Source organism: Miniopterus schreibersii (genome assembly GCF_964146895.1).
Source record: "Miniopterus schreibersii genome assembly, chromosome: 4".
Taxonomy (NCBI): Eukaryota; Metazoa; Chordata; class Mammalia; order Chiroptera; family Miniopteridae; genus Miniopterus; species Miniopterus schreibersii.
The window spans coordinates 64,723,808-64,735,915 of NC_138105.1; the positions used below are offsets into that span (position 1 = coordinate 64,723,808).

The window sequence follows — 12,108 nt, forward strand, 5'->3', positions numbered from 1 at the left end:
TTATGGACATTTGGGTTGTTTCCACCTTTGTCTATTGTGAATCGTGCTGCTATGAACATGCGTTTAGGTATATTTGATTATCGTTTTGTTTCAGTACTAGTCTTTAAAATGATGTAAATTTGTTGCCCATGTTTAGAATTTGGGGAGATGTTACATAAAAACTGCAATTGCCACCCTCTCTATGAACCGTTGGCTACCCTGGCCCCACCAACTAGCAGTTGCCGAAGAGCCCTCTGTGAACAGGGTGTGGAGATCTGAGCAGTTCTCCCCTCTCTCAGCCCACCTCTCTCCTTACTTCAGCCATCTGGCCCTGAGCACGTTTGAGCTTGAGACCCGTCACCCAAGGGTCTCTCCACACCTCTCCATCACCAACAACAGAAGGGTTGAGTGTAGCCCTAACAATGCTAGTGAGGTGAAATGAAGTCATCCTTGAGCTCGCACTAGTAAGTGCCATTTATGTTCAATGGCCTTGGTCATTCATTCCACAAATGTTTGCCCAGTATCTACTCCATGCCAGACTCAGTGCTAGAAAATCAGTGACCAAAGCAGAGACCCCCTGCCCTGACGGAGGGAGACAGACAACAGGAAATTTAGGAAATAAGTAAATGAGATAGCGTGATACAAGGCAGAAAGTGCTGGGGTTGGAGTAGTAGAACAGGGTAGGGCTGGGAAAAGGAGTGATCCACATAGTTCTATGGGAAAGTGGGATTTGAGCAGTTCTGAAGGTAAAGAGGAGCCAAGCAGACATCTAAGGGAAGAGCATTCCAAGCAGAGGGCACAACATACACAAAGGCCCTACAGCAGGTCTATGCCTGGCATGTTGGAGGAACATTGTGGAGGCCTGAATGGCTGAAGCACAGTGAGCAAGGCCGGGAGAGGAGGTGAGGGCAGGGAGGAAAGGGGTGTGGAGTGGGGCAGGTGGGGCAGGGCCTTGTGGGCCTTGAGAGAACTTGGGCTTTTATCCTGAGGTAGGTGAGAACCCTGGAGAGCTGTGGGCAGAAGAGGAGCAGGGCCTGACAGGTGCTCACAGGCACCTTATGGTGGCTGCTGAGGGAGAACAGTCGGGATGGGCAACTGCAGGACCTGACTCAAGCGCTCACGTCCACCCTCTGGTGGATGTTATGAGGAGGACAGACTGTAGGGGTGAGGGTGGGAGCCAGGGACCAGGGCAGAGGGAACTAAGGTGCTCCAGGTGGATGATGATGGGGGCTGGAGCTGGGCGGAGGCAGAGGAAGGAGGATAAGTGGGCAGATTCTGGATATGTTTTGAAGGTGCAGCTTCAGGGAAATTTCCAGGTGGACTAGATGTGGGTGGTGAGACAAAGAGTAAAGGTCAAGGATGACCCCAAGGATTCTGGCCTGCACCCTTGGAAAGATAGCACTGCCAACTGAAGGTGAGAGCAGGGATGCAGAAGGGCAGCCTCGGGATGGGCTGGGAACATTGGGTCTGGGGTTCAAGGCAAGGTCCAGTTGGCGATGGATTGGAGGTGTCGTTTGCGCACAGGGGGACCTGAGCTGGGGGGAAGGGTCAGTGGTCCGCATGCCAACATAGTGTCCAGGAGGCAGGGGGGGACACCTTGGAGCTGTTTCTGGGGCATGTGGGAGTGTCCAGGAGAGACGGAGGGGCTGCAGGCGTGTGGACTTCAGCATGCCAGGAACTCCACGGCAAAACAACAGGGAAGCCTGGCAGAGGGGGACAGGGGTCCAGGGAGTGATGTCTGCAGTCTTGCAGGTCAGAATCCGATAGAAAGAGGACATGGGTGGAGTAGGAGCAAGGGAATGCAAGAGGGAGGCTCTCCTCAAATAAAAGTGAAAGCCTGAGCTCAGAATGAGGGCAACTTTGATGGCCACAAGGGCAGGACCCTGAGGAAAGTGGGTCAGGAGCCCGCGGTGTGGGCAGCCACCAGATGCCAGGGCCATGGGCTCCCCCGGAGTGGGGAGCAGAAAAGGCCCCCTAGAGGGTCTTCACTCCCCCAACCGCAGGCCCACCAGCTTTCAGGGCTTTGGAGACTGCCTGAATCTGGGATGCCTTTTTCCTAGGAGGGGGTTCAAAGCTCCCACCAGCTTCTCAGTGCTCCCGGGGACGCTAATCTTCCCTCCCTAAGGGCCCCCTCTCCCAACTGAGAGCATACAGTATGCATACAACATAGGAGCTGCAGGATGACTCAACACAGGAGCCTGGTGAGGCACGGATGTTGGGGCGGGGGCCTCTGGGGTCCAGTAGCTCCAGCAAACCGTCCACCAGAGCATGGGCTTCCCCAGCCTCTCCCCTGCGCTGCGTTACTGAGTCTTGGTAGGGAGGTAAGAGCGGGAAGATGGGTAGTGGTCGCAGCTGCTAGAGGCATGGGTGACACTAGGCAGCAGCATGCCCTACTGCAGGTAGACCCCTCCCCAGAGTTTAAGGCTGTAGGGTATTTTGCATCCCAACCACTGTGGACTTGCCAAGACCCCCATCAGGTCTCTGAATTCACTAGCCCTCTGCCTCAGTTTCCTCAGAAGATTGGTGACCTTGAGGCCACACTGGCAAATGGGAAAGAGCCCACCTGCTGCGGTCCCACAATGGGAAAAACCACACGGGCACTGAGTTGGGTTTAAAAAAGGGCTTATTTAATTAAATACAAGGATATGGTCAGGCAGGGCAGGGAAGAGGGGTGCCACCCCAGAAAGCACAAGTCCCTAGGGATGCTACCTCCCCCCCCCCCCAAAAGGCCACAGCTACCACTGGCCCCATGAGGGAGGATGGCATAGGTCTCTCCAGGCCCTTGGAGAGGGGCCAGACATTAGCGTTCTCAGCTTCCTGGGCCCTGGGACCTGAAGTCCATCTGTGGACAGGCACCTGTCAGGCCTGGGACAACTAGGGACATCCACACAGAACAAAGGTGAATGGGGCATATACCGCCCTGCCCTCATGGACAAAGGCATTTCACCTCTGGGAGAGTAAGGATTGCGAGCATATGAACCAACTTTAGGATCTGCCCGTAGGCAAACCTGAAGACAGATCCTCCCCAGCCCAGCTGCAAAAGGACCCCAGGCACCCATCTCTGGATCCTGCCAAACTGAGGGTCCAGGTCCACAACAGTGCATCCACCCACTCCCTCAGCCCCCAATCAGGACACAAGGCAGACTCTGGAACAAATAGAGATGCCACAAACCTCCTGCAGCCAATGGGGGAAGGGGGGCACACAACAGGCCCTTTTAGGGTCTGGAGGCAGGGATCCTGGGTCCCTTCCCACTCCAGGGCAAGGAGGCTGGGTCCCCAGTCCCTTGGTCCTAAATGAAATCCGACTCTACCAGAGGACATGGTATCCATGCCTTTCCACCCTAAGTTCAGATCATGAGGACCCTCCCCTCACACTCTCATCCCCTGAGGATGATGGACCACCCACAGTGGCTCAGATCAAGAAAGGGATTGGTGCCTGAAAAAATATTCTACCCGGTCCAAAAAAACACAACGAGCTATTCCCAGGGGGTTCCAGGCCAGTCCTCCTGCCTCCTGTCCTAGTGGGTGGTAACTCAATCACTGGTCCAGGCCTGGCAGCCCAGAGGAACATGCAGCAAGGGGCAGGATGGAGCCAGGGCTCCCACCTCCACCTACAGGGTGGGGAGGGGTGCATTTAGCCCAGTGGCTGTCTGGTCCCTAAGGGGAGGGAATGATTGTCACTTGATGCTGCAGAAGGCCAAAGTAGGGAGCAGGGAGTAGCTGTGGCACCAGCTTCTCACTCACATTCACACACCCACCCAGGGGGGCAGGACAGGGCCCCAGCCAGCAGAGACAAGAAAATAAATAAGCCGGCATTCACTCCATCCTCATATCCACCCCCCACCACCATCACCAAAGTGAGGCAAACACTCTTTGGAAGAACCCTGTTCCTCTCCCACCCTCCCTCATCTCAGAAGCAAAACCCAGACTCTATGGATACCCTCCCCCTCCCCCTGCCCCTCTGCCTCCAGTGGGCAGTGGGGCAGAACCTGTGAACACCTGAGATCGAATACCCGAGTAGGGGACGGCCAGGCCGCACCCCATTTCCCTGAACATCTCCAATGGCTTTCCATGGGGTGAGGGGCCCCAGGCAGGTGGATGGGGACAGGTGAGCCCTCAGTCACCCCTGGTTCCTCTATGGCTCTTTGCTCACTTCTTCCCAATCTAGAGAGAGGGGCCTGGGGCTGATTCCAAGCACTGGACAGGGGGTACCTTTCCTGCCCCCCCCCACATATCCCAGAAAGCAGGGAAGTGGCTAAGGGGAAAGGGGAGCACCTGCCGGCCACCCACCTGGGGTCCCAATTTAGCAAATGGGAAGAGTTATAGGTCATGGCTATTTACAGACATGGGCCCCAGCTACCCATGGAGGGTTAGGGGGGCATCTCCAAAAGGTCCAGCTGACCCCAGTCCAGTCTCAGGCCCCCTCCTTGCTTTCTTGAGGGGATTAGAGGCATCTTAGGGCCCTCAGGGGGAACGCTGGAAGGGTGCCTGGACAACAGGCATGTTGCTGGTGCTCTGGACGGGGCGAGATCCGGGTAGGCTGGATGGGCCCTACAGGCCAGCAGGGGCTGGGCTGGGTGCTGGGCTGGGCAAGGGGCTGCCAGCCAGGCTGCAGGGCAGGGAGTCGCTGGGAGAGGTACTGCGGGTGCCCGGGCGCCGGAGCAGTTCCGGGCGGAAGCCAGGGTGGCGGCGTGCATGCTTGGTCAGGTGGTCACTGCGGGTGAAGCGCTTGGAGCAGAGTGGGCAGGGGAAGCGCTTCTCCCCTGTGTGTGTCCGGTGGTGGCGGGCCAGCTCATCGGAGCGTGCAAACTTCTTGTCACAGCCTTGCCAGTCACAGGCAAAGGGGCGCTCACCTGGATGGATGAGGCAGAAGGCAGAGAGACAGTGGTTAGTGGGTTGTAGGTGTGGGGACAGGGAGAGGGGGACATCACATCAGATCCCAAAGTATCCCAGACACCTGTCTCATCCCCACCCCGGGTTCTAGAGGCTGAATTCTGGGTATAAATTTAAACCATGTAAATGCAACAAATAAAAAAAAGACCCCTGCTCATTTCACAAACCCCTAATGAATATCCTTGTCCTTGATTTCCTGGGAACTTGTAGTAATTACAGGGCTGTGCGAACTCTGTTGGTTAAACGTAGAACCTACAAAGGCTGGATTCTACCAGCCCCCACAGCACCACCATGGTGATGAGGGTCTCCTTCTCCTTGTGTATTTGCACACATGTGCAGGCTCAGATGCATGCTGGGTTTTTGGAGGGGCTTCTCCTCATGGAAACTGATTTCGCAGTCCCCACCCTCACACTACTCCTTTCTACCCCTCCTTTGGGGCATTTGGGACCTCCTAGGTGTTAGCGACCCCAGTTAAACTCCCTCCTTTTGGAAATGACCACCTGGGGTGCAAAGTGGGGGACACAATCTAGGCAGTTTCCCATGCCCAACTCCTCGGCTGACCCTTGTGGCCCCTCTACGTGTAGACAGACATGTGAAGGGCCATCTGAGCCACCTGCATCCCTGCATATTCAGGTACAACGGCCCCATACGCAGGTCTGCAACGTAGCACCTCCAGGAAGGGGTGGGGTGCAGAGGCATGGGCAGGTCGTCACCCTACAACTTCCTCTGCAGACCACACCCACTGCCCAAGCTGGCCTTGCCCATCCTGCCTCCCCCCAATCCAAGCCTCACTGATTCCCCCCCCGGGGGTCTCAACCCCCAGGGTCTCCCCAGCTGGCCAGGTGCCCCAAGGGCCCCAACGGCCCCAACCTTAGACAGTCCAGCCTGGACCTCCACCACACCCCAGCCAAGGGGCCGGGCATCTGGAGCTTGCGGCCTGCAGGACTCTGCACTAAGTATCTGGGAGCCTGAGATTCCTGGTGTTGTTCCACTGGATGCCCAGAGGTTTTGAAGTGTGTGTGGGCGTGTGTATATAGAATGTGGACACACGAGCAGGGGCGCCCACGTGCATGTGCAACACCCCTCCTGGCACTGGATGGAGCCCCACATAGGAAAGAAGCCAGCTGGAGGGCTGGGGGCAAAGCCCCATCAGGGTGTTACCTCATGGGTTGTACACTGAAAGGTTCACTCTGGAACACTTCAGTGTCTTGGGCTGACCCTTTTTCTGGGAACTCGTCCACCGGTGGGGGGCAGGTGTTGGGGGGAGACAGACAGAAGGGGGCTTTCAGCCAGGGGTCAGATAAGACTCCCAAAGCCAAACCCATGGTGGGGGATACAGACAGAGATGACCAGGAGACAGCAGGAGGGACCGTAGAACAGACCTGCAACCATGGGGAGAACAGGGCCAGGATTCTCAGGGTAACCTGGTGGCATTCTGCTGTGAAAGCTCAAGGTCTGCCCTGGAGAAAAGGGCTGTAGTGGGGGACACCGGTGGACTCCACGGGGACTCAGCCGTCACCCTGGCCCAGGAAAGAGCTGTACTAAAGCCTCCACTCCCCCACCCCTTCCTCCAAGCAGCACATGAACACCTCCAGCACAACAGAAGAAGGGGTTCAGAAGCCTAACAGGCCCCCCAGAAGGTTTCATGCTCACAGCTGGGGAAGGGCAGTCCCTAGGAGGGTGTGAACCCAGGTGTCTGGAAAAGGGTACTGGTGCCACCTTTCCCGGGGAGTCACAGGCCACAACTATGCTGCTGAGGGGAGAGAAACTGTCCCTAAGACCAAAGACAGCCCCAAATCCCTGGGGCTGTCTCCTCTACACCCCCTACTTCCCCCAAACAATCCACAAGGCAAGACTAGCAGCAGTTGGGGGAGGGGTCGTGGCAGTGATGTCCTCTCCAGAACCAGGGGGGCTCAAAAGAGCCAGAGAAGGGACCCCAACCTCACCTCAATGGTGGCAACCACTCAAGAGGAGTGATCTGGGGAAGGGGAATCTGGTTACCAGGGCAGGGCTGCTGGCTTTGGACTAAACCTGGGATCTGGGGCAGCAACACCCCTCTGAGGGACACACAGTCATGTCGCCATTTTGCAGGGCACATGGGGGAGAGCAAAAGGGGGGAGAGTATCCTGCAGTAGGCTCACTTCCCCATTTAGGGTGCTGGGGCTGGTCCCCACCTTCCCGCCCCTCCACCCAGCAGTTCCACCTTACAAAGAAAGAGCAGGTTGCACAAGTGGCGATAGTGTCCACCAGGGCAGGTCGCAGGCAGCTGAAGCCGCTGGGAATACAGCCACCGCACACAGCTCATTGGCGTGGGGACATATACCAGCCCTTGCTGCCCACGTAGTTCCACTCCCACAATGTTGGGCAAATGCCTGCAAGATGCCAGGTCCTGCCACCTTCTCACAGTCCACTGTCGGGGAAAGGTGGAACACTCAGGGGTTCAGGACTGGTGAGGGCCCTAGATATGGCCTGCTGGCTGCCCCAGGCAACCTGGCTGAAACAGGTGCTGGGGAGTATGCTGTGGGTAAGGCCATGGTAGACTTGACCCTGTGACTGGCTGGGCCAGGGTTAACTAGGGACAGCCAGGAGCCAACACAAAGGCTCAATGTCACCGCTCAGAGTGGTCTCTCCTTACCCAGCTGGTGCCCTGCCCTACCCCATCCCCTTTCCCAGCTTTTCTATCTTTGTGCTCAGCATCTCCTGGAGGTGATAATGCATCCCAACCCCCAACCTGGTATACTGAATACATCTCTGGAAAAGAGTCTACAGGCCCAGGAACTCAAGCCCAGACTTCTGGCTCAGCTTAGGCAGCAGCTAACATGTTTGCCGATCTTGTTTACCTACCACCCGAGTTTGGAGCTAGGACTATGCCCATTTATTTAAAATGATAGTCATCTGCAGTCCCTCCCTTGTCCCCCTCCTCCCTCCTGGACGACCCAGGCTGCCCCAGCTCACTTCCTAACAGACTGGCATCTTTGGCATAGAGAGGGGCTCTTGGTGCCAGAGATGAGGGGGAACAGCTCCCACAGGCGCACCCAGTACGTGTGTGTCAGAGGCCTGATGTTCTTGAAACATCACTGGGCGAAAGCAACCCACCCAGCCCCACTCCCTCCCTGGGAGGCCGGCTCCTCACCCCCATATCATTTGTCCATTGCCTGGCCATCTGGGCCACCTTTATCAGGAAGCCTGGGTGGGGGGTGGTTATCACTCCCTGCAATATTGGGGGGCCTCCCCACCCCCCAGCTGGTGGTGCACAAGCACCTGCAGCCAGTTGTAGCTGCTCTCTGTACCCCTGCCCGCTGGAGGGGACTAGCTGGGGAGGCAGTTCCTGGGCACCCATGTCTCCCTCAGGCCTAGCAATGTCCCTCTGCCCCAACCTCAGATAAGCGACCAATCTCCTGAGCCCCACTTGACCCTAAGGGAGCTCCCAACTCTGCCTGGGGGGCATGGTTACTGCCCCTCCAGGCCTTAGTTTCCCCATCTGCCTCTCCTCCTGGGGGACTCTTCAGCAAACTATAATCATCACCACCACCCCACTGCCCTGGGCTGTTGGATCAGAAAACTGGTGGTCACCCTAGCCTCCTGCCCCCAAGTCCTGACGCTTCCCCCTCCTACCCAATTCATAAATCAGCCCACCCCTCTCCTCGCCTCAACCTCTAATCTCTTCTCCATAAACGGATTTTCCTTTGCAAAGCCCAGCTGCTCCCGCCTGTCCCCCACCCTGCCCTTGGGATTAAATGGAACCCTTAGGCTGCTCTTCCCCCTCCCCACCTCACACCACCACCTCCTCAAAATCCTCACCCCAGCACCCCTGCCCCCACCCCCTGCAGCCAGGGTGCTATCCCCTCTCCTGGGACACACCCCTCCCTGCCCCACCTGATCCCAGGGCTTCAGGTCTCTACTGAGAAGCCTCTTCTTCCAAGGAAGACTTTTTCTCCATCAACTCCCAAGGTTCCAGGGTCCCAGGAGACAGGACTGGGATCCCCACAGTGCCTTACCCACAGTAGGTGCTCAGCTACTATTTCTCAGACTAAAATAGGGCTTTAGAGTGAAACAGGGTCTCAACTAGAGGTAATCCTGCAACCCACCCACCATGGAACACTAGATGTCTGGGGAATTCTACTGTTGTCACAACTGGGAAAAGCTCCTGGCACCAGTGGGTGGGGGCCCAGAGGAACTGAGCCCCTTCGAGGCACACATGGCTGACTACGTGCTGGGCACTGGAGGCGCAGGCAGGAGAGCCCTCCGGAGATGAGGGAGGCTTGGGAGAGCAAGTAGACAGCCAGCCTCTCCTACCGCCCCCGCCCCATCTCCCTGCTCTCACTCTCTCGTATCCACAGCAACGCGTCAACATCTCCAGCAGCTTCCAAAGTCCTTGCCCGCCCCACGCAGGAGAGCTCAGTGCTGGGCCAGGGGCTGCCTGCTGGGACAGCCCTACCCACACCCTGTGCAGCTGGATGGCCCTGTGAAAAGATCCCAGGGCCTCTCCTGGCCTCCTCATCCCCCATGCACCAAAAGAAACAGGGATGATGAGGGTACCATTTGCTCCAGTGCCTCAGTCTGCTCATCTGTACAGTAAAGCTAGACCAGGACTGGCACTGCCTTTACAGAAAGAACAGACCTCAGACAGGGGTGGGAGGGGGCAGGACTCTCTCCCAAGGGCCCTTGGGGGGGACAGCTGAGCAGACAACTAGCTCTAATTATTCTGTTCCTAGCCTTGGGATACCCAGGATGCGCATAGATTCCCCGCCCCCCAAACAAGCTCCACTGGGGGCCAGAAAAATCAAAAGGCCTTCACACAGACTCCAGCAGGGCTTGGTGGTCCTGGGAATCAGGGAGACACTGAACAAGCAATCATTAAGCACACAAGTGTCCAAAATCCTTGGGAAATGGAACTGCCAAATGGGTCCAGGAGCTGTGCCCCACTAGGTTCTTGCACTATTTGATATAAAGCTTCAAGACACGACATCCAGAGCCACAGCTCCCACAGGGTGCAGGACCCAGCACAGATGGCATCCTCCATTCCCCACCATATGCACCCATCCCTGCAACACCCCAAGTGTCCCTTGGGAGCCATGGTGGGAGGTGGCCTGGCCACCCCCTTCACCCCATCCAAGAAGTCTGACAGAATGGGGGGGCAGGGAACAAACCAGGTCAGGGCACTGGGGGGGTCCCCAAAAGGTTCTGAGAACAAATACCTCAGGCCAGAGATGGGACAAGTGGAAAGGCACTGTGGTAAGTGAGAGATGGGGTCCCCCTGTCCCCTCTGTCAAGTCTCCCACTTCAGCTGCCCCCCAGGCTACTGAAACGGGAAACTCACCCCAAATGAGGCACTGAACTCCTAAACACCAACCCACTACCCAGAGAGGTACTTCTCCATCTTCACAGACCCCCGAAATGTCCTTCCCAAAGACACAAGGACCCCATTATCTTGAAGAGCAAACAACATCCAGTGATCACACAGAGGAAAATAGTAGGTCCTTTTAAGAAAATATAGACGCCACCCAAGTCCTGTCCTGGCTGTGCTCACAGATGGACAGAGCCTCTATCCCCTGAGGACAAGGGACAGGGATTGAAGGAGAGGTAGGAAGAGTGGAGAGTGGGGAGGGGGGCTGCTAGCACCCACGTGGCATTTGAGGCCTGGCCACTGGCCTGAGGCTGCCAGCTATGTCTCTGCCACACCACTGGGGACAACCTGCTTTCCTGAACCCTGTCCACGTGTCCCAACAATGGGAGCATGTACATTGGGCCAAGGCCCACCATCCCGGGTCCCCAGACCAAACTCAAAACTTGAGTGTCATTCTCAGGGTGGAGGGTGGGAACCTACCAGGAGGAGAGGGGGCCAACAGCAGGACATGGGAAGAGGGTGACAGTGAAAGAGTGACCAGCACCCCCTACCTCCAAGCATCCCTAGCAGTCCTAATCCACCCCACACTGGGCAGTGAGAGGTGACAGTATCCCAAAAACCTACCCCACAACCCTGTGAACCTTCCGGGTTCTGCAGCAAGCGGGGCCAACAAACATAAAGGTGAGGACCTGATTCCTTCAGGGGATCCCCCTCTCAAATCTCTCTCCTCCGGACTCAGGCCCCAACCCTCACTCCCAACCCTGCTCTCCGATTATTAAAACACTCCCCCCACCCTGGCCGGGCCAGGCGCTGCACTGCCCTCTGGGGAGAATTCATCAGGCCATCCCGGAAACAGCGACACTGCTCCTCGTCCCTCTCTACAGCTAAAGAAACTGAGGCAGAGGAGGGGAAGGAAGGGGACCTCAGAGCTGAGTGCTCCAACCACGGTGCACACCACTCAGACCCGAACGCAACATAAAATAAAAGAAAAAGCAGCCACCGGGGAAGGGGGCTGCCTGGGAGCCCCGACCCCACTCCGAGACATCGCGGCGCCGCGTGCCCTGTGAGCCCCCGCCGTGGCCGCCGCGCCAACCTTCCGCGCGCCACCCGACCGCGTGGCCGCCACGCCCCCTGCGCGCGCCCCACCCACTGAGGCCCCGCCCTCCCGGCAGGCGCGGCGGCAACCCGGGCGCGCCCCCCACCCCGCCCCCGACGCGCCACGCAGTTTCGGGGTCCCGGCGGGGGAGGGGGCCTAAGAGGCCCGAGCCGGACTTACCTGTGTGCGTTCGCAGGTGCGATTTGAGGTGCGAGGACTTGTAGTACGCTTTGGCGCAGCCCGGGAAGGGACAGCGGTGGCTCTTGGCGGCGGCGGGCGCGGCGCCGGGGGCGCGGCCGGAGGACGGGGACGAGGCGGCCGAGGAGGAGGAGGCGGGCGAGGCGCCCCCCGGGGCCGCAGTGGACCCGCCTCGAAGGTCGGCCAGGATGCTGGCAGCCAGCAGGTGGGGCGCAGCGGCAGCTCCGGCGCCCGGGCCGGGGGCAGCCCTGGAGGGTGGCGTTGGCAGCCCTGGGGGCCCGGGTGGGGCGGCCTCGCGGCGCGGCGCGCGCACATCCAGGCCGGCGGCTGGGCCCGCGCCCTCGGGGCCCGGCCGCCCGCGGTGCACCACAGCGCCCGAGGAGATGGCCATGAGCACGTCGGCTGCGAAGTAATCCACACATGCTACCGCCGCGGACATGCCGGAAAAGGGCGCGCTGCGTGGACCGAGCAGAAGCGGCGGGAGCGGCGCCCGTCCGGCCGGCGGCGGCTGCTCGAGTGCGGGAGGCGGAGGAGGAGGAGGAGGAGGCCGGTGCGCGCCGCCGCCGCCGCCGCCGCCCGCGCTCGGCCCGCCCCG

General features: G+C 58.6%; 1 protein-coding gene across 1 annotated transcript; it reads right to left on the reverse strand.

Moving 5' to 3' along the window:
• Positions 1–2,586: 2,586 nt before the first annotated feature.
• KLF16 (KLF transcription factor 16) lies at positions 2,587–12,108 on the reverse strand. The gene is made up of 2 exons (XM_081137095.1): positions 11,496–12,108; positions 2,587–4,832 (listed from the first exon to the last, which is right to left on the reverse strand). Exons 1-2 carry the CDS (start codon positions 11,950–11,952, stop codon positions 4,531–4,533), a joined length of 759 nt encoding a protein of 252 aa, XP_080993221.1. The 5' UTR covers positions 11,953–12,108; the 3' UTR covers positions 2,587–4,530.